The sequence below is a fragment of the Saccoglossus kowalevskii genome, chromosome 1, assembly GCF_978046115.1.
Source record: "Saccoglossus kowalevskii chromosome 1, keSacKowa6.1, whole genome shotgun sequence".
Classification (NCBI taxonomy): domain Eukaryota; kingdom Metazoa; phylum Hemichordata; class Enteropneusta; family Harrimaniidae; genus Saccoglossus; species Saccoglossus kowalevskii.
This window is the reverse complement of record NC_140641.1, coordinates 33,009,593-33,030,609: the sequence shown is the minus strand read 5'-3', so window position 1 is coordinate 33,030,609 and position 21,017 is coordinate 33,009,593. Positions and strand designations below refer to the sequence as shown.

At 34.8% G+C, this 21,017-nt stretch overlaps 1 protein-coding gene across 7 annotated transcripts in view; it reads left to right on the top strand.

Moving 5' to 3' along the window:
• LOC100373377 (uncharacterized) overlaps positions 1-16,061 on the top strand; it is an 83,701-nt gene extending 67,640 nt beyond the window's left edge. For 3 of the 7 annotated variants that reach the window (XM_085493450.1, XM_085493460.1, XM_085493454.1), the window contains exons 2-3: positions 13,217-13,463; positions 14,458-16,061. In XM_085493450.1, coding sequence (XP_085349576.1) covers positions 13,235-13,463; positions 14,458-14,657 — 429 coding nt within the window. In that variant the 5' untranslated portion in view covers positions 13,217-13,234 and the 3' untranslated portion in view covers positions 14,658-16,061. Of the gene's footprint in view, positions 1-9,581; positions 9,673-13,216; positions 13,464-14,457 lie in introns of all 7 variants that reach the window. The other 4 variants (XM_085493436.1, XM_085493443.1, XM_078011761.2 and 1 more) reach the window with 3 other exon arrangements.
• The last annotated feature ends 4,956 nt before the right edge of the window (positions 16,062-21,017 follow it).

The window sequence follows — 21,017 nt, the reverse complement described above, 5'->3', positions numbered from 1 at the left end:
GTAATGCATTCTATAGTCATGTGATAGTGTAATGCATTCTATAGTCATGTGATAGTGTAATGCATTCTATAGAGGTGTGACAGTGTAATGCATTCTATGCCGATGTGATAGAGTAATGCATTCTATAGTGATGTGATAGTGTAATGCATTCTATAGTCATGTGATAGTGTAATGCATTCTATAGTCACGTGATAGTGTAATGCATTATATGTCCTTGTGATAGTGTAAAGCATTCTATAGTCACATGATAGTCTAATGCATTCTATAGTCACGTGATAGTGTAATGCATTCTATGCCGTTGTGATAGTGTAATGCATTCTATAATCTTGTGATAGTGTAATGCATTCTATAGTCATGTGATAGTGTAATGCATTCTATGCCGTTGTGATAGTGTAATGCATTCTATAGTGACGTGATAGTGTAATGCATTCTATAGTGATGTGATAGTGTAATGCATTCTATAGTGATGTGATAGTGTAATGCATTATATAGTCACGTGATAGTGTAATGCATTCTATAGTCACGTGAAAGTGTAATGCATTCTATAGTCACGTGATAGTGTAATGCATTCTATAGAGATGTGATAGTGTAATGCAATCTATAGTCATGTGATAGTGTAATGCATTCTATAGTGATGTGATAGTGTAATGCATTCTATAGTCATGTGATATTGTAATGCATTCTATAGTCATGTGATAGTGTAATGCATTCTATAGTCATGTGATAGTGTAATGCATTCTATAGTCATGTGATAGTGTAATGCATTCTATAGAGGTGTGACAGTGTAATGCATTCTATGCCGATGTGATAGAGTAATGCATTCTATAGTGATGTGATAGTGTAATGCATTCTATAGTCATGTGATAGTGTAATGCATTCTATAGTCACGTGATAGTGTAATGCATTATATGTCGTTGTGATAGTGTAAAGCATTCTATAGTCACATGATAGTCTAATGCATTCTATAGTCACGTGATAGTGTAATGCATTCTATAGTCATGTGATAGTGTAATGCATTCTATAGTCATGTGACAGTGTAAAGCATTCTATAGTCACGTGATAGTGTAATGCATTCTATAGTCATGTGATAGTGTAATGCATTCTATAGTCATGTGATAGTGTAATGCATTCTATAGTAATGTGATAGTGTAATGCATTCTATACTCATGTGATAGTGTAATGCATTCTATAGTGATGTGATAGTGTAATGCATTCTATAGTCACGTGATAGTATAATGCATTCTATAGTGATGTGATAGTGTAATGCATTCTATAGTGATGTGATAGTGTAATGCATTCTATAGTCATGTGATAGTGTAATGCATTCTATAGTCATGTGATAGTGTAATGCATTCTATAGTCATGTGATAGTGTAATGCATTCTATAGTCATGTGATAGTGTAATGCATTCTATAGAGGTGTGACAGTGTAATGCATTCTATGCCGATGTGATAGAGTAATGCATTCTATAGTGATGTGATAGTGTAATGCATTCTATAGTCATGTGATAGTGTAATGCATTCTATAGTCACGTGATAGTGTAATGCATTATATGTCCTTGTGATAGTGTAAAGCATTCTATAGTCACATGATAGTCTAATGCATTCTATAGTCACGTGATAGTGTAATGCATTCTATGCCGTTGTGATAGTGTAATGCATTCTATAATCTTGTGATAGTGTAATGCATTCTATAGTCATGTGATAGTGTAATGCATTCTATGCCGTTGTGATAGTGTAATGCATTCTATAGTGACGTGATAGTGTAATGCATTCTATAGTGATGTGATAGTGTAATGCATTCTATAGTGATGTGATAGTGTAATGCATTATATAGTCACGTGATAGTGTAATGCATTCTATAGTCACGTGAAAGTGTAATGCATTCTATAGTCACGTGATAGTGTAATGCATTCTATAGAGATGTGATAGTGTAATGCAATCTATAGTCATGTGATAGTGTAATGCATTCTATAGTGATGTGATAGTGTAATGCATTCTATAGTCATGTGATAGTGTAATGCATTCTATAGTCATGTGATAGTGTAATGCATTCTATAGTCATGTGATAGTGTAATGCATTCTATAGTCATGTGATAGTGTAATGCATTCTATAGAGGTGTGACAGTGTAATGCATTCTATGCCGATGTGATAGAGTAATGCATTCTATAGTGATGTGATAGTGTAATGCATTCTATAGTCATGTGATAGTGTAATGCATTCTATAGTCACGTGATAGTATAATGCATTATATGTCGTTGTGATAGTGTAAAGCATTCTATAGTCACATGATAGTCTAATGCATTCTATAGTCACGTGATAGTGTAATGCATTCTATGCCGTTGTGATAGTGTAATGCATTCTATAATCTTGTGATAGTGTAATGCATTCTATAGTCATGTGATAGTGTAATGCATTCTATGCCGTTGTGATAGTGTAATGCATTCTATAGTGACGTGATAGTGTAATGCATTCTATAGTGATGTGATAGTGTAATGCATTCTATAGTGATGTGATAGTGTAATGCATTATATAGTCACGTGATAGTGTAATGCATTCTATAGTCACGTGAAAGTGTAATGCATTCTATAGTCACGTGATAGTGTAATGCATTCTATAGAGATGTGATAGTGTAATGCAATCTATAGTGATGTGATAGTGTAATGCATTCTATAGTCACGTGATAGTGTAATGCATTCTATGTCCTTGTGATAGTGTAAAGCATTCTATAGTCACATGATAGTCTAATGCATTCTATAGTCACGTGATAGTGTAATGCATTCTATGCCGTTGTGATAGTGTAATGCATTCTATAATCTTGTGATAGTGTAATGCATTCTATAGTCATGTGATAGTGTAATGCATTCTATAGTCATGTGATAGTGTAATGCATTCTATGCCGTTGTGATAGTGTAATGCATTCTATAGTGATGTGATAGTGTAATGCATTCTATAGTGATGTGATAGTGTAATGCATTATATAGTCACGTGATAGTGTAATGCATTCTATAGTCACGTGAAAGTGTAATGCATTCTATAGTCACGTGATAGTGTAATGCATTCTATAGAGATGTGATAGTGTAATGCATTCTATAGTGATGTGATAGTGTAATGCATTCTATAGTCACGTGATAGTGTAATGCATTCTATGTCCCTGTGATAGTGTAAAGCATTCTATAGTCACGTGATAGTGTAACGCATTCTATGCCGTTGTGATAGTGTAATGCATTCTATAATCTTGTGATAGTGTAATGCATTCTATAGTCATGTGATAGTGTAATACATTCTATAGTCATGTGATAGTGTAATGCATTCTATGCCGTTGTGATAGTGTAATGCATTCTATAGTGACGTGATAGTGTAATGCATTCTATAGTGACGTGATAGTGTAATGCATTCTATAGTGATGTGATAGTGTAATGCATTCTATAGTCATGTGATAGGGTAATGCATTCTATAGTCATGTGATAGTGTAATGCATTCTATAGTCATGTGATAGTGTAATGCATTCTATGCCGTTGTGATAGTGTAATGCATTCTATAGTCACGTGAAAGTGTAATGCATTCTATAGTCACGTGATAGTGTAATGCATTCTATAGTGATGTGATAGTGTAATGCATTCTATAGTGATGTGATAGTGTAATGCATTATATAGTCACGTGATAGTGTAATGCATTCTATAGTCACGTGAAAGTGTAATGCATTCTATAGTCACGTGATAGTGTAATGCATTCTATAGAGATGTGATAGTGTAATGCATTCTATAGTGATGTGATAGTGTAATGCATTCTATAGTTACGTGATAGTGTAATGCATTCTATAGTGATGTGATAGTGTAATGCATTCTATAGTCATGTGATAGTGCAATGCATTCTATAGTCATGTGATAGTATAATGCATTCTATGCCGTTGTGATAGTGTAATGCATTCTAGTCACGTGATAGTGTGATACATTCTATAGTCACGTGATAGTGTAATGCATTCTATGCCGTTGTGATAGAGTAATGCATTTGATAGTCATGTGATAGTGTAATGCATTCTATAGTCATGTGATAGTGTAATGCATTCTATAGTCATGTGACAGTGTAATGCATTCTATGCCGTTGTGATACATTCTCCTTCCCAGAGATCCTTGCGGTTAGATCACCGAAAGTATCTCTGCCACCACACACCGCCATTTTGTGGTGAAACACCACAAGACTTTTACTACGCGTGTCATTTGCGTATTTTTGTTATTAGAGGGCTCTTGTGTTGATTTATTCTTACCGGAAAAAAAGTTTTAAAATATTTTATCTATAGCTGATAACGATTTTTCCGTAAATGTACTGTCAAGGGTGAAATAGTTATATTTTACAAAAGAAAATAATTTCATCGCGGAATAACGGTTACTAAGGTGTTACTCGTTTCATCAAACTGACCGTACTGTGGATTGCCAGGCGAAGAAATATAAACAAATGAAAGCACTTCGTAGTATTGACAACTAAATCGAGCTACTGCCACACCGTTTGTGCTATGGAAAGTAAATATTAGCTTCTCAATTTAAAACTAACCAGAATCTACAAATGAAGCGTACACTTTCGTCAGATTCTTAAATCGCATTGCCATGCCTGGCAATGTTTCGTTGGGCGTCTTTGTAAGTAGTTCCACTGTGACGCATCGACCAATCAACGACGAGCATAATATCACGTGGTGGCAGAGATATATTCGTGGAATAGAACTCTGCGTGGGAGATTGGTTGTGACAGTGTAATGCATTCTATCGTCATATGATAGTGTTCTGCATTCTATAGTCATGTGATAGTATTCTGCATTCTATAGTCATGTGATAGTGTAATGCATTCTATAGTCATGTGATAGTGTAATGCATTCTATAGTCATGTGATAGTGTAATGCATTCTATAGTCATGTGACAGTGTAATGCATTCTATAGTCATGTGATAGAGTAATGCATTCTATAGTCATGTGGTAGTGTTCTGCATTCTATCGTCATGTGATAGTGTAATGCATTCTATAGTCATGTGATAGTGTTCTGCATTCTATAGTCATGTGATAGTGTTATGCATTCTATAGTCATGTGATAGTGTTCTGCATTCTATAGTCATGTGATAGTGTTCTGCATTCTATAGTCATGTGATAGTGTAATGCAGTCTATAGTGATGTGATAGTGTAATGCATTCTATAGTCACGTGATAGTGTAATCGTTCTATAGTCATGTGATAGTGTTCTGCATTCTATAGTCATGTGATAGTGTAATGCATTCTATAGTCATGTGATAGTGTAATGCATTCTACAGTCATGTGATAGTGTAATGCACTCTATAGTCGTGTGATAGTGTAATGCATTCTATAGTCATGTGATAGTGTAATGCATTCTATAGTCTTGTGATAGTGTAATGCATTCTATAATCATGTAATTGTGTAATGCATTCTATAGTAATGTGATAGTGTAATGCATTCTATAATGATGCCATACTGTAATGCATTCTTTAGTTATGCGAGTGTAATACACCCTATGTTGATGTCATTGTGTGCTGCATTCTATAGTGATGTGATAATGTAATGCATTCTATAGTGATGTGATAATGTAATGCATTCTATAGTGATGTGATAGTGTAATGCATTCTATAGTGATGTCACAGTGTAATATATTCTATAGTGATGTCAAAGTGTAATGTATTCTATATTGATGCAAATTTAATGCATTCTATAGTGATGTGATAGTGTTCTGCATTCTATAGTGATGCCATAGTGTTATGCATTCTATAGTGATGCCATAGTGTTATGCATTCTAGAGAGATGTGATAGTGTAATCGTTCTATAGTGATGTCATGGTGTACTACATTCTATAGCGGTGCCATAGTGTTATGCATTCTATAGTGATGCCATAGTTTTATGCATTCTATAGTGATGTGATAGTGTAATGCATTCTATAGTGATATGATAGTGTAATGCATTCTATAGTGATGCCATAGTGTTATGCATTATATAGTGATGTGATAGTGTAATCGTTCTATAGTGATGTGATAGTGTACTGCATTCTATAGTGATGCCATAGTGTTATGCATTATATAGTGATGCCATAGTGTTATGCATTATATAGTGATGTGATGGTGTAATCGTTCTATAGTGATGTGATAGTGTAATCGTTCTATAGTCACGTGATAGTGTAATGCATTCTATAGTGATGCTATTGTGTTATGCATTCTATAGTGATGTGATAGTGTACTGCATTCTATAGAGATGCCATAGTGTTATGCATTCTATGATGATGTGATAATGTACTGCATTCTATAGTGATGCCATAGTGTTATGCATTCTATAGTGTTGCCATAGTTTTATGCATTCTATAGTCATGTGATAGTGTAATGCATTCTATAATGCTGTCATAGTGTATTGTATTATATAGTGATGTCAGTGTAATGCATTCTATAGTGATGTGAAAGTGTAATATACCCTATGTTGATGTCATTGTGTACTGCATTCTATAGTGATGTGAAAGTGTAATGCATTCTATAGTGATGTCACAGTGTATTGTATTATATAGTGTTGTCAGTGTAATGCATTCTATATTGATGCAAGTGTAATGCATTCTATAGTGATGTGATAGTGTTCTGCATTCTATAGTGATGCCAAATTGTTATGCATTCTATAGTGATGTGATAGTGTAATCGTTCTATAGTGATGTGATAGTGTAATGCATTACATAGTGATGTGATGGTGTACTGCATTCTATAGTGGTGCCATAGTGTTATGCTTTCTATAGTAATGCCATAGTGTTATGCATTCTATAGTGATGTGATAGTGTTATGCAATCAATAGTGATGCCACAGTATTCTATAGTGATGCCACAGTGTTATACATTCTATAGTGATGTGATAGTGTACTGCATTCTATAGTGGTGCCATAGTGTTATGCATTCTATAGTAATGCCATAGTGTTATGCATTCTATAGTGATGTGATAGTGTTATGCAATCAATAGTGATGCCACAGTATTCTATAATGATGCCACAGTGTTATACATTCTATAGTGATGTGATAGTGTACTGCATTCTATAGTGGTGCCATAGTGTTATGCATTCTATAGTAATGCCATAGTGTTATGCATTCTATAGTGATGTGATAGTGTTATGCAATCAATAGTGATGCCACAGTATTCTATAGTGATGCCACAGTGTTATGCATTCTATAGTGATGTGATAGTGTACTGCATTCTATAGTGATGTGATAGTGTTATGCATTCAATAGTGATGCCACAGTATTCTATAGTGATGCCACAGTGTTATACATTCTATAGTGATGTGATAGTGTAATCGTTCTATAGTGATGTGATAGTGTACTGCATTCTATAGTGATGTCATAGTGTAATGCATTCTATAGTAATGCCATAGTGTTATGCATTCTATAGTGATGTGATAGTGTACTGCATTCTATAGTGATGTCATAGTGTTATGCATTCAATAGTGATGCCACAGTATTCTATAGTGATGCCACAGTGTTATACATTCTATAGTGATGTGATAGTATAATCGTTTTATAGTGATGTAATAGTGTACTGCATTTTATAGTGATGTCATAGTGTTATGCATTCTATAGTGATGCCATAGTGTTGTGCATTCTATAGTGATGTCAGTGTAACGCATTCTATGATGATATCATAGAGTAATGCATTGTCATAAATAGTACTGAATCTGTCTAAACATACATCAACTTCGACCTCAACAAACCTGTCGTTTGTATTGCTTACACCAATCAGAGCGCTACGGATAACCACACACGAGGCACGTGCGAGCCGCAGTCGAGGTGAATAAGCGACACGTCAAGTCGGAGAATCTTAATATACCTCGAAGCTTACAGTTATTATTTGTTCTGTCATCTCAAAATCTTTTCAAATTCGTGTGAATATTTGAGTGTCCGTGCTCTCAATGCTTACCTCTCACTTGCCTCTCAACACATCAGTGTGGCGTGTAACATCAGAAATGTCTGGGACAATAACATTGTATGAGGCTATAGTTATTCTGTTTTAAATAACATGTAGTATTGTGTTGAATCGGCTACCGACGTACCAAGTATTGGAATTAAAAGTCAGCGCGTGGTTGATTCACCGCTCTAGTTACCAGTCTTCTGATTGGTGCCTGACAAATTCTAATTAGGCCACGCAAACAAGTGCGTAGGTAAAACCGAATACACCGCCCAGAATCCGTAAATAGAATCATTCAGTTTCTAAACGATTACCGCTGGAACTTTTACCCCTCCATGCCAATTTCTTACACTAGATACTAGTAATTAGCCTCTCCCGCCTGTCACTGCAAAACAAAACAATGTCAAGCGGTTCTGAAGCGTGATTGGATTACACTTACTAATGCGCAAAGCCGTTCATTTAAAATACACGGAAAGATTAATAAAGTTGACATGTTAATTAGCAATTCGAATAATCGCTAGAGGTATGTAAAACCACAGACACGGTAACACGACGAAAAATACCATCCTGTATAAATGTTAACTTTCAATGGGTTTAGGTTTGATTTCAGTTGTGAGATTGTTGAAGTAAGATACAGTTCACAACATTTTAGGACTATGATTTCAAAGTAAATGTTTTGACGTATATACAATAGCTATACTTAGCCTGAAGCTTGATATCTATTATCATCACACCACTACAACTATTACACAGTGGGGTCCCTTATATCACCATGGTAACATGTAATCACGGGTTTAATTTTCGTTATGGAAATTTGAGTTTATTTCTTTTTTGTGAACTCATCTAAAAACGTGAGATGACAATCGTATTCACCGTAAGTAATGGATACCTGCTGACAATGGTTTCGCCGCCTTTGAAGACAACATATCCTCTGAGGGACTCTAAACTGCATACTTTATTTTTACTGATTACGAACATTTATTCTTGATTAGTTTTTTTGAAGAAGAAGAAGAGATACACTACACAACACAACACTACACTACACTACACTACACTACACTACACTACACTACACTACACTACACTACACTACACTACACTACACTACACTACACTACACTACACTACACTACACTACACTACGCAATACTACAATACACTACACGAGCCAAACTGACATTAGTTGTAATCTGCTCTAAACGCAGCATCGCAGTGATAAGTAGATATTAAAAATAACATATCATTCAATAAATCCTAGCAGTTATTAGCTGCATTGTATTCTATCTTGTGTTTATGTTATACAAAGGCAATCACGACCAACTAAACATAACATAACATAACATAACATAATGTATATTAAACTTTATAACCACAAATGTGTTGACATTTAGTAAAGAATCGCTACTGTATATAGTATGGGCAGTTGTGTATTAGGTACATATTTTATAAATAATATTTAACTACTTCAAAACATGTTTCCATTAGCATTCACTAAATTGTGGATGTATGTCAATGATGACATGTTTGATTACAAAGGCTATTCACTGCATAATAGCCTCGTTGAGCAGCCGCAATGCGATCCTAGCACAATACAGAAGGTCTAACATCTATTAAGTATACTCGCACTTCCGGCATCTAATTTGACGCTTATCTGCTTTCCCAGAATTCATTGCAGTTGGGTTAAGCGTGATAGATGTGGATGTTGATGTAGATCACATTTTGTATAGTCTGAAGTTCCGTAGATTCGTGCGTAGGTAAGATTATTTCTATCTGTATATCTGTGTGAAAATGGCTGCTGAATGTGTTTTGTATCATGAGTCAATTAGGCAAACGTGTGTGATTGTTTTATTTTCTAAATCTGGTCAATGAAATAATAATAAGTTCCCGTTTTGAAAATGCTATTTAAAAAACCAAGTTACACTGCTCAGCGAGTGTATGATATAGAATGACAGTCATTATTGAACTATTACAATACACTAATGTAAACGTTGGCTTTGAAATAGAATGTTAGATTTGTGTATGTGTTGTGGCGCACATGGTGTCTTATTGCTTATATATCCCCAAAACGCCGTGACGATAGCATATACTGCTGTTATTAACATAATGCATCACAACTTGTGTCTGGGTGACACATGTATCGCTTCAATAACGTGGATGAAGGGAATATGTAACATAATCAAGAAAATTACAAACATTCGTAACATTGCATGTAGCTAACGCGACAAAATAATCTGTTGAATCGGTTATAGTTCAGTTTTATAGGTTTATCTAAATTCCTAAGGTTAGTAAACTGGTTAATATTTGTTATACAGTTAATGGTGATATCGCAATCTGTGTTTTCTGGATTTTTGGCAGAATAATTCACAAGAACTGTGAACACATATATCCATTGTGTACAACTCATTAAGACCGATAAATATGCATAATTCAAATCAACATCCGGGGATTGAGCCATGTACATTGTTAATATGTACGTCAAACAAGACGCTGTTTCTTTTCATTAGTTTTATCACTAATATGCTAATAATTCTAATTGCTGAGGCATCGTCTTGGAGGTATTGAATACATCAACCTGTTATTGTTCGTTGTTAACTTGAATACTGTTGGCGTATGACATCCAATGAGAACGCGCCGTTTCAATAAGGAACATTTAAGTAACACAAATAACACACTGCTGAGTTTGGGATGAATGTTAGTTCCAATGTATTGGCTACATAGGCAGTGATAACAAAATTTGTCTATTACTAAACGTGTCTTCATTAAAATACAATCGCTTCCTAAATTATCGGATCACTGATACTTTCTTATTCGCCACAAGATATTAACAGATTTATATAAATAGTAGATATATTTGGTATAATCGGATTACATATTGTTTTCCATTTCATATTTTACCATTAGTTATTATGACATATCTATCCATATACAGAATATCATATGCGTGATCCTACAATATCAAATTTAAACTCGTAAAGTAAGTTTTATTTGTGTCTTGTTTATTCCATATATTTGTAACATCTAACATAGTGGTCGTAATGTAGAGCGCCCTGGTTTGCAGATCGCCGTTCATGAACATCAATTGCTGTTACTTTACCCTATTGCGATTAAGACATGTAGTCAGGTTTTGGGCAATCACTATATTAACGCCTCCGGTGATGAATTAATAACACAGTTACTAATTTTCAAGTCATTTAAATCCGTGGTCTTTTCAAAATCCGTGAACAATTTTGTAAAACAAATGTCTGTGCGAGGAGAAATTGATGTTGCGAGAGTTTGAAATCACGTCACAGAAATATTCATAATGATATCATTTCTAATAATAATTCGATACATAATGAATTATTGGCGACTTTTGAGATAGGCAGACATGTATCGAAAGTTCACCGTAATTTATATGACACGGTATTGAGATATAGTTCTTTATGGCATGTATATTGCAGAGCAGTCGCATAAAACCTTGAAATATTTCATTTTACTTATTCACTGCTTTATTACACTGAACTGCTATGCTATATGAGATTACATAATTGATAGGAATAACATACGTGACTTTGTGTCAATATTTGAAAAACATATGCAGTAAAATAAACATAACAAAAGGAGTGTGTATATATAGCGTGCGTTGATATGGAAACAATGGCATCCAGATCTAATACATTGATTATCCATGTGTATATTTCATTACCATTATTATAGTTCAACATAGACAAATCACTCACTGCCTGCAACGTAGCGGTCCACTGAAATGAATCAATCACTTTCGTATCAAGCGAGACATTTCCCTGTTTTTTTACATCTTCCGACAACATTATGTGATCGAGGAAAACCTTATATGTGTCCACAGCATTTGTTATCAATGGCTGCGAACACGATATGGATATTACAATGGTTGATTTGATCGGTCTATTTAGTGAAATGCTGCTCATGTATATTACTATGTATCCCACTGTTAAACGCACCATTAGAGTGCCTAGGTGTGCAGAAAATTTGAAATTGGGGTCAATTCTATTCAATTCAACAATAAATTGCCTGAAATAATAGCCGAGCTGGCATCACTGATCGATCTACATGATCAATCTGATCTGATCTGATCTGCGATAATCAATGAAAAAAAAATGCAATTCATTAGTAATTGGTTAGTATATTAATTCTATATATTTCTAGACATTGGGCATATGTATCCAATGCAGTATGAAAGTAATTTGTGTAAAGTCATTCAAGGGTTAATAGCCACATTCATTTACCTTCCTTTAGTTGACGGCACGTGTCTGACATCTTTCCGTTCTACTAAACGCATTATATACACACTCGGTATCATGTAGTTCAAATGCACTGAGTAGAGTACGTTAAAACGCATTAACAGAAAACACGAGTAATAAGCCACACATAGACAATGCATTGTCATCCCTATCAATTGTAAGTTGATCACCCAGGTTTGATGACATTAAATTATGTCGGTGTGCCACAGTCGTAAATATGATGCTTCGAATAATAATTACGCTATGTGAATACAATTTGAAATGAAATATTACAATTATACATATTTATAGTGCTGTTTATATAATTCAACCTGTGTGTTTGGCTTATTCAGAAAACCTGTCACAGAAAAAATCGTTGATGTGTATGTGCCCCATCCTATCTATAAAAGTAATACAAATCCAGATAATTATTACGGGTTTTTGTATGACTATATGTTGTTATTAATGACTCTGTAAAGTTGCAGTGCTTCAGAGATCAATAATTAGAAACTAAAAAACGGCACACTGCCCAATATTGCGTGATAACAGGGAAATGACGGTGATGTGGGCAATAATAGTCGGGACGCAGTCGATTTCATTATTTGAGCAAACACCCCCGTCCGTTTAGTTATATTAACCTCGAAATGCTTGTGAAGAGAGAAATCGACAGAGTGATTGAAGTTATGCATAGAACGTTCACCAGCAAACGACAGCAGAAAACATACTCAGTGATGTTCAAAATTTAAAAAGAAAAACGACCAGGATTTTGAACATGGCGGGCTGAGTTTGTCTGAAACCCTAACCCGTACACAAGTGAAAAAAAAACTAAATATGTTTGTGAATTAAACTCTAAAACTGCCCAGTCATCATCTGATAACATGCTGCACGTGGTACGGATTGACCAATGAGAACGCGTCGTTTCAATAAGGAACATTTAAGTAACACAAATAACACACTGCTGTAATTTTGTTGATTTATACTAACTGCTCGAAAAATATTTATGCTTCAACATTTGCATTTTGTTTCAGAAAAAATAACTCGTTTTGTTATGTCTTTACAGGTGTACATTATCACTGCAATGGGGATGGGGATGCATTCGCCGTTACAGTGGCTGACAATTGCTTTGATTTATATATTACTTCTCGAATCAGTCATGTGTGAAGCAAGGTTGGACGATAGGACACTAAGACAATTGAAGCTGAAAGTACGTACAGCTTGTGAAAGTGATTCGACCAAATATCAATATCCTCTGTTATGCTCTGCAGTACAAAGTGGTACTTCACGTCAATCAATCAGAAAGAGACAAGGTGAGATATGAGAACATCAATATTGCTATTCTTTCATGTTTGCCGTTGAAAGCTGCTAATTATATATAGATGTCGAAGGGCAATTGAAGGTTTTACTCTGCGAGAACCACTGTCGACACAGTAACAGAAAAACATGTGTCACAAGTTAATATTCATTCTCCTCAATAATAATTGCAATAAAATCATATATATATATAAATCACATTCTCCATGTGCAATTCTTCCGTAGCTAGTTTGAAGACGTTGCTCGTGCTTGTTCGTTTCGATTTTAAATAGAAAATATATTCAAAGTCACCTACCTTGTTTAGTTAGAGTGGGAAAACAAATTGTTGGGCATACAATTATTAAATAATCACTGGACAATAACAATTATTAGTTGAGGACCTGTGGAACTTTACTGATAGTCCATATAATTAGTATCCTATATTGTACAATATTGACACCTGAGTTGAAAATTTTCTAATAATTGTAAATTGATTGAACTACAGTACTGTTGAGTGGCAGAGTTCATAAGACTAGCAAAATTATCAATAACGGAAATGACAACTTTAACGAATAATCAACAAGATTATGCCATCACTATGATCTGCCATAATAAGTATCAGAGCTGTTTGAACCATTAAGCAAAGTATTTTAGATAATTATAGAATTATATGAAATGAAGTTTGTTGAAAAAAATATACATTTAATATTACCATGGTCCGAAACGTTCTATCAAATGGCATTTCTTTTCTGCTTGCTTCAACCCAAAAGCTAACGTCCTAATTAGTTAGATATCACAATAGACTGTGTAGTTAAATGTTTTGTGGGTTGACAAATACAAAAGTGAGTTGGCATGCCAACCGATTTATGGCAACACAATATGTAAACAGTACGTCAGCACGTATTAAACGCTAATCACAGCGCTTTAATGGCGTAATTCTGTTTGGTCTTGGGGCATATTTCACATGCATACAAATCAAACAGATCTAAATTTGGATAATTTTTTCACCAGCAGGCTCTGCTTTTTCTGGTGTTGAGCATCTTCGTCGACTTCTACTCCGCGGATTGTTGGGGAAACTGTGTGAAGCTGGACTATCGTGCAGCCCAGAAGATGTCACCCTCCCCCCGTCGCATAGAAACGATTATCGAGACGACTTACTACGACACGGTGTGACTCCAGTCAATCGCCTCGATATGTTTCCACGGCAGTAAAGGATATCATTGCTTTTTGTAGATACTTGTTTTTTTTCTGTGAGTGTAACAATACCATGATAGTACATGGGTTATTACTGACGCGAATCGGAGTACAAATTAGTTGCTTCTTAAGAGCCTTTTTTTCAATTGTACTGCTTTCACACATGGCGAAAATTTACATTGATAGCTTGTTGAAACGTCGCTAGTGAGTTTCTTTTGTACACCTCCCTAATGATTGCCGTTATTCCCAGCAATTGCCGTCACCTTTAATCTTTGCTTACCTCAGAGCGTATACACCGCTCCCATTTTAGTTTCCACTGCTTGATAAATAATCGAAACCGCAAACAGCCTTTTTTAGTCTCTTTGGATACGTGTCGTGTAGAGTATTATCGATGTATTTTTTCGCCGTTTAATAAACTACGTGACTGGGTGTTGAATGAATACTTGAAATCCGATCCCAAAAGCTGTATTTCTGTTGTTGTTGCATGAAGGGATGCGGATGATATGATTTATTGCTTTACTTAAAATAAAAGAATTGGTTATTAGTCATTGTACACGCCAGGAAAAACATCCACTCTCCCATAGTTTGAATAGTTATGTTGTGAGACTGTAGTTGTATAACGATGATATTACCATGCATTTATCGCATTCTCATTGTTAATGTAGACTGAAGGTAGTGACATAATACTAACTAGGTTTATTTAAACAAAATTATTTTCATAAACAGGGTTGTTCTATCACTATCAATGATATAAACAGCATTTATAATATGTAAGACTCTTTATCACGTAGATACGTATTACGGAATTCAATAAGAGCTTCTAGCTCTGCTAACTTAGTTTCAAGTAGGCGAAATATTTTTTTAGATCAAACATATTTATTCACTTTATTTCACTATTGTCATTATATATATTCTCATCTGTGTATGCATTATATACAAAACAACAAATAACATATATAATGTTCAAATTCAGTATTTTTTTATTATAAAAATGACATTAACAATGCGAATGCTTTAATCTCGTGAATTATAAAGATGCGTGTTTTTATCAGACCGATGCCAATTGTACCTATCGCCCTATCTATCAAAAAACAAACCACGATCCTGATTGATTTTGTCATAAATCAGAAACTACTTGAATGCTTTTCCCCTTCATTCAAAATCGATACTTTTTCAGCCTAATGATCAAACTGGGATATAATTTTAGAATGAACCTATGTATATTTAATAGGCGAATTTCGCCTAAAAATGTTGTATTACTTTATATTAATCAAGATGTAAACTATGTTATATTAGCCTTAATGAGTCCGATTACGTCAATTGAAGTCTAGATATTAAACATATTTCAGTCAGAATATTCCATGTAGTGTGCATTGTGTTTTTGCTCTTCTATTGATCATTAAACTATTTTTTCAACTTTGTATGGACGTAGTACCCTCTCTCATTCCCACTATATCGATTAATTCACAAACGTGGTTAGTAGGAACGCTGGAAAAGCAATCGAATTACTTGTTATTATGACATAATCGTCATAGTTTAAAAGCAACGTGGCAGTATAAACGAGTATTATTTAGTTAATATGTATATAATCCAGACGCTAAAGTCACTTTCGATTACATAGAGGTATATTATATTAAATAAAACCAGTAAAGAAAGTCTCAGGAAGGGATATATTCAAATTCAAATCTTCTTTGTAGTGTACAAAATAGGAAATTGGAAACAGAGAAAACGGCAATCGACTATTTTTTATCATCGCCGATGAAAAACACACAATTCCTATGTGAATACAAACAATAACAACCGTCCCAGGGTATCAACACGACATTGGTTTATGTATGCTAGTGTCTGAACATTAGAATACAAATAACCGTTTGTCACCTATCAACTAGTATATTATGCATTATCAGATCGTTTTGTGATTCATGTAATTTTACCATTTACGTACAGATGCTGAGTCGGCATACAAAAACATTTTATGTCGGTTGCTCACGTTTCGAAACACCTGACACCACTTCATGTTTACAATGGAGTCTGTGTATCTTTCTCTTACTGACTTGACTATGCAATGTAGCGTAAGTTGTTTTGTTCTTGTGCAAAGCATTGTCAATTGTTGTCAACCTTTTGAACTTTCCCTATACTATTTTTGTATAAAAATCTAGGGATATTATTTTCACTTAACAATGACAATGACAAGTCTGCAAATATTGCCTTCTGAGTGACAATATTAATGTCGTCTTGTGCCGTACTCCCTAGGTTTCAGCTACACAATCACTACTGTAACATTGTTTGTTTGTTATTCCACGTTTATGTCAATCAAAGAATTTGAGTTTAAACTATATCAAAACATTCTGAGATATCACACAGTAGGCCAGGGAACAATCGGCAGCATCAACCTAGAAATTGTAGTGGAAACCAGAAACTGTATCATGTTACATCATTGATAAAAAAATGATTGGTTTATGTCGTCCTGAACAATGGTACCTCCCGGTAAACATGCATACTAATTCATGGCCCGAGTGCCTAGCAAAAGGAGGGAGATCTAATTCAACGCGGAATTGAAAAATGATGGAGGTAACATGATCGCCGAAGATCGCCTAAGGTAAAAGGAAAATGTGTGTCAGCTGTGGCATAATTACGGCCATCATAAGCTTTAGATCATGACAATATGTGTAACTGTAACCATATACTTCATGGCTGGTAGCTATCTATATTCAATCTTCAAATTCAAAATACGTCTTACTATTTCTGTCGGCCAGAAATTCGTTTGAATCATATCAGGTAGTTTCTTTGGGATTATGATATATGATCGGGTTTTTTGCTACTGCTCACATTTTATTAGTTCTTTACCATTATATCAAAATATTGAGAAAAAACGTGTAGTGATTTGTCAACATATCCCTTATTAAATTATATTACCAGTTAATCAGTAAATGTTATTATAATGATATGGACACGATAAGTTGTAATGTTACATTAGGAAGAAACGTGTTTGCTGTGCTTATGTGATATAAGGTTTTATAGTAAGGTAAGGTGTTATCTACATTCGATGTGTTTAAAATGGTGTCATGATGATCACACGGACTATTGTAATTTGACATTGATTTCATCGATATCCAGAATGATTTAGTAATATAGTAACCGCATAGCGGCGAAGAACGTATAATAGTTTTTACACCCGCACACACAGTGTCAAAAAAAGCTGCTTTCAAGTTTTCTAAATGGATCACAAATTCACAACTAAATCGCAAAATGTGCAGCTCTCTTATTTGTAGTAAATTGTGTGTGAAAGTTGTGCTCTATATACATACTTGTAATTCAAAGATACTCATCTAAAAACATGCTATAAATGCTCTAGTCGATGTGTGGTCGCTGATGCATAGATGCATGAAGTACGATGAATGTTGATGTTCGCCTTGACATTCATGTTAACAGGGTATTGTCGACGTTTCATCACGGTTACTGTATGACTCTTTGTAGTGTAGACCCTCATCTAAGTGTGAACTAAAGAAAAAATAACGTCCGGCTCCCTCCCCAATAAAGCCCCATTCCAAGATGGCCAATGTCATTCACCAATAAATACAGAAAATATCATACTTCTCGAACTACTTGGCTAACATCAATGGCGGTAGTTTTCAAGCATGACTAATCTGTGGCAATATGCTTCAAGTCAATATTTCAAGGTCAAAGTGACACAATAAATGCAAATTTCTATTTTTGTTGACCTTTCAACACTAATAAATGCAGATTTATTGTATTAGAAAAAGAGTTTTTCCATCATAGTTTTGAACTAAGCACTCAAAACTCTCAATCTCGCAATTGGCTGTACTTTTTCAGGCATGACAACAGTCACCAACGTTTTGCTTGTGTTCCCTTCACCCAGGAATGGAACTCGAGTGGTGATAGGGTAATAACAGAACAGGTATGCATTGACCCAGCACTTCTTTGAGATGTCAACAAATTTATCAAACTTAACACATTGACAAATATTGATTGAAAGATATTTTTTGTCTTTTTTGGACAGAGTGCACCATGTCGTCCACGAGCCACAAGATACATAACAAGTGTGAGTGAATGAAATGTGACCGATATATTTCAGCTGTGTAGCTTTCACAACTACCACTTGCCTACATTACATCATATGCGTTTCTGCCTGATAAAAGCAATGACCACTTCGTCACGAACCACCAATTTCATCTCATTTCCTCATTTATCCAGTGACTTCTGCTTCAGTGAAAGAGTAATGTCATAGTAATCAAATATCATAATAAGCACTTCATCATATTACTAATTCTGCTGACACATGCTTCCTTGAAGTTAAGGATCTTCTTCGTGCTTCTTCGTTTGATTACACTGAAAATATCATCACTAATAATGGCACAGTAATGTTAACAGAAATGTTAAATCAATAAGAATGTTCTGGATATCATGGGCATTGTTTTCACTGGCTTTAGACTGGTGTATGTACAGGTTTCCCGGGTGGCACAGATTGGATGGCCTTTGTTGCTTCAACATATAATATGGATGCTGTATTTGTTGGGATTATTGACAGAACCATCTGAGGCAAACATTGAACATGGCGTCGCTGCTATTTTAACATGGGCTGAAAATCGTGATTGTTATCTTCTTCATAGTATCCCACACAGATTTGAATAATTCAGACAGAAGTCATTGACATACTTTGTTTCTGGGCACAGATGAGGTGATGTTTTTCAATTGTTCCCTGCTAACGTGTTTCTCTCACACTGTACAATTGGTGGTATTTTACGGCTTAAATTCATTCCTTGTTGAGCGTAAAACAATCAAACCAAGGTGCCAGAAATGTTTTCTTGACAAGTTATTTTGACAAGATATTGAAAATGCTTGAAGCCGATCAATTACAATAAGATCTATTTAGAACATTGTGTCATGTCCACAAAATATCCAACTACTTCTTTATTATATATTAAGAAGTCTGTAGTGTTCTTATTTTTCTGGTGAATACTGGCTTTAAATTTCCTGCACAGTTTCCGTACCATCAGAGATATTCTCTAATGTATAGCATCAAACATGAAGAAGATTTAGATAAGTGCATTAGTGATATGATATTCAACTTCTATCCTAAATGGGTTTCCTGTGTACGTGTCACGGAGGGTGACCGGCGAGTAAATGCCTGTCTCAGTAGCTAATGTACCTAGCTGTCTTTCCCTCAAGACTTCCTGCCATGTGTATGCAAGGAAGCGCAAGAAACATGTAACTTCTCTGTTCTGAGATTCCATTGATTATTTCTCACTGATTCCTGGATCTTGACAGCTCATTCGTAGAAGTCAAGTGTGTGTGCTACAACTTAACTGTTTGTATGATTTACATAATTATTCTTTTGACATGAGGAGTGGCTATGTAGCAAATCATGTGGGATGACTTCAGTTTTCTTGAGTTTCTCCATTTTTTTTTTCTTTTTTTGTTTCACATTACGAATTAATTTTTGTTATGGTATGTGACAGCATCTTTACTACTTGGGACTAGTTTATGGGCGACATCATGGAAATATTTTCACTACTTGTGGCAAGTTCATGTCAAGCTCATGGGTTCATTTGCATTATCAGTGTTCTTGTCCCATTGTACTGGTATTATGGCTCTCTGACAAAAATGTTTTTAAGTTCAAGTAATTTTCACATGAAATTGCGTTGATGGATTAGATAAAAATGCTGAATTAACGCGCATGATAATCTAAACATCTTAGATGGAGCACAATACAGCAATAGTAGTTATAAATTATTAAATATTTTAGTATTATTAATTGACACCAGAAAACAACATAGGAAAAATTAAATTCATGCCATATGTCGGCGATAGAGAACGTTTAGTGTTAATAGCCGCGTATTGGATCTGGTTTGCCCCATGAGACACGCTGTTACAAACGCCGGTGTCATGACGATGTTTACTGTTCACGCACGTTCTTAAACAAGTATGGCACCGCTAAATTGTGCCAAGCTAGGTGAACGGTGAATGGTGAACGGTCTTGTTCAGAGGCAGGATTCGAAACTTCGTTGTAAGAAATGATTTTTATGTTGTCAAAATAAAAAATAAATTAGCTAATAAAAAAAATAAAACGCTGTAACTATTGATTTTGGTTCATGGCTTAATATAGAGTGTATGTTAACGACTTCAATTGCGTTTAGCGAATAATACAGCATGGTGATAAAGAAGTCATAGTGCAGTCTAGCACCGTTGACGCTATTAGATTATACACAATTACCCTGCACATTACACCATCAAGTGCATACGAAATAATTTTTCTCGTAATAAAAAGAAAATCCGCACCATTTGTATAAGTACACATCAATTTAGATGCTACCCACACATCTTGTGCATATATGAAATCTTTAAGCATTTATTCA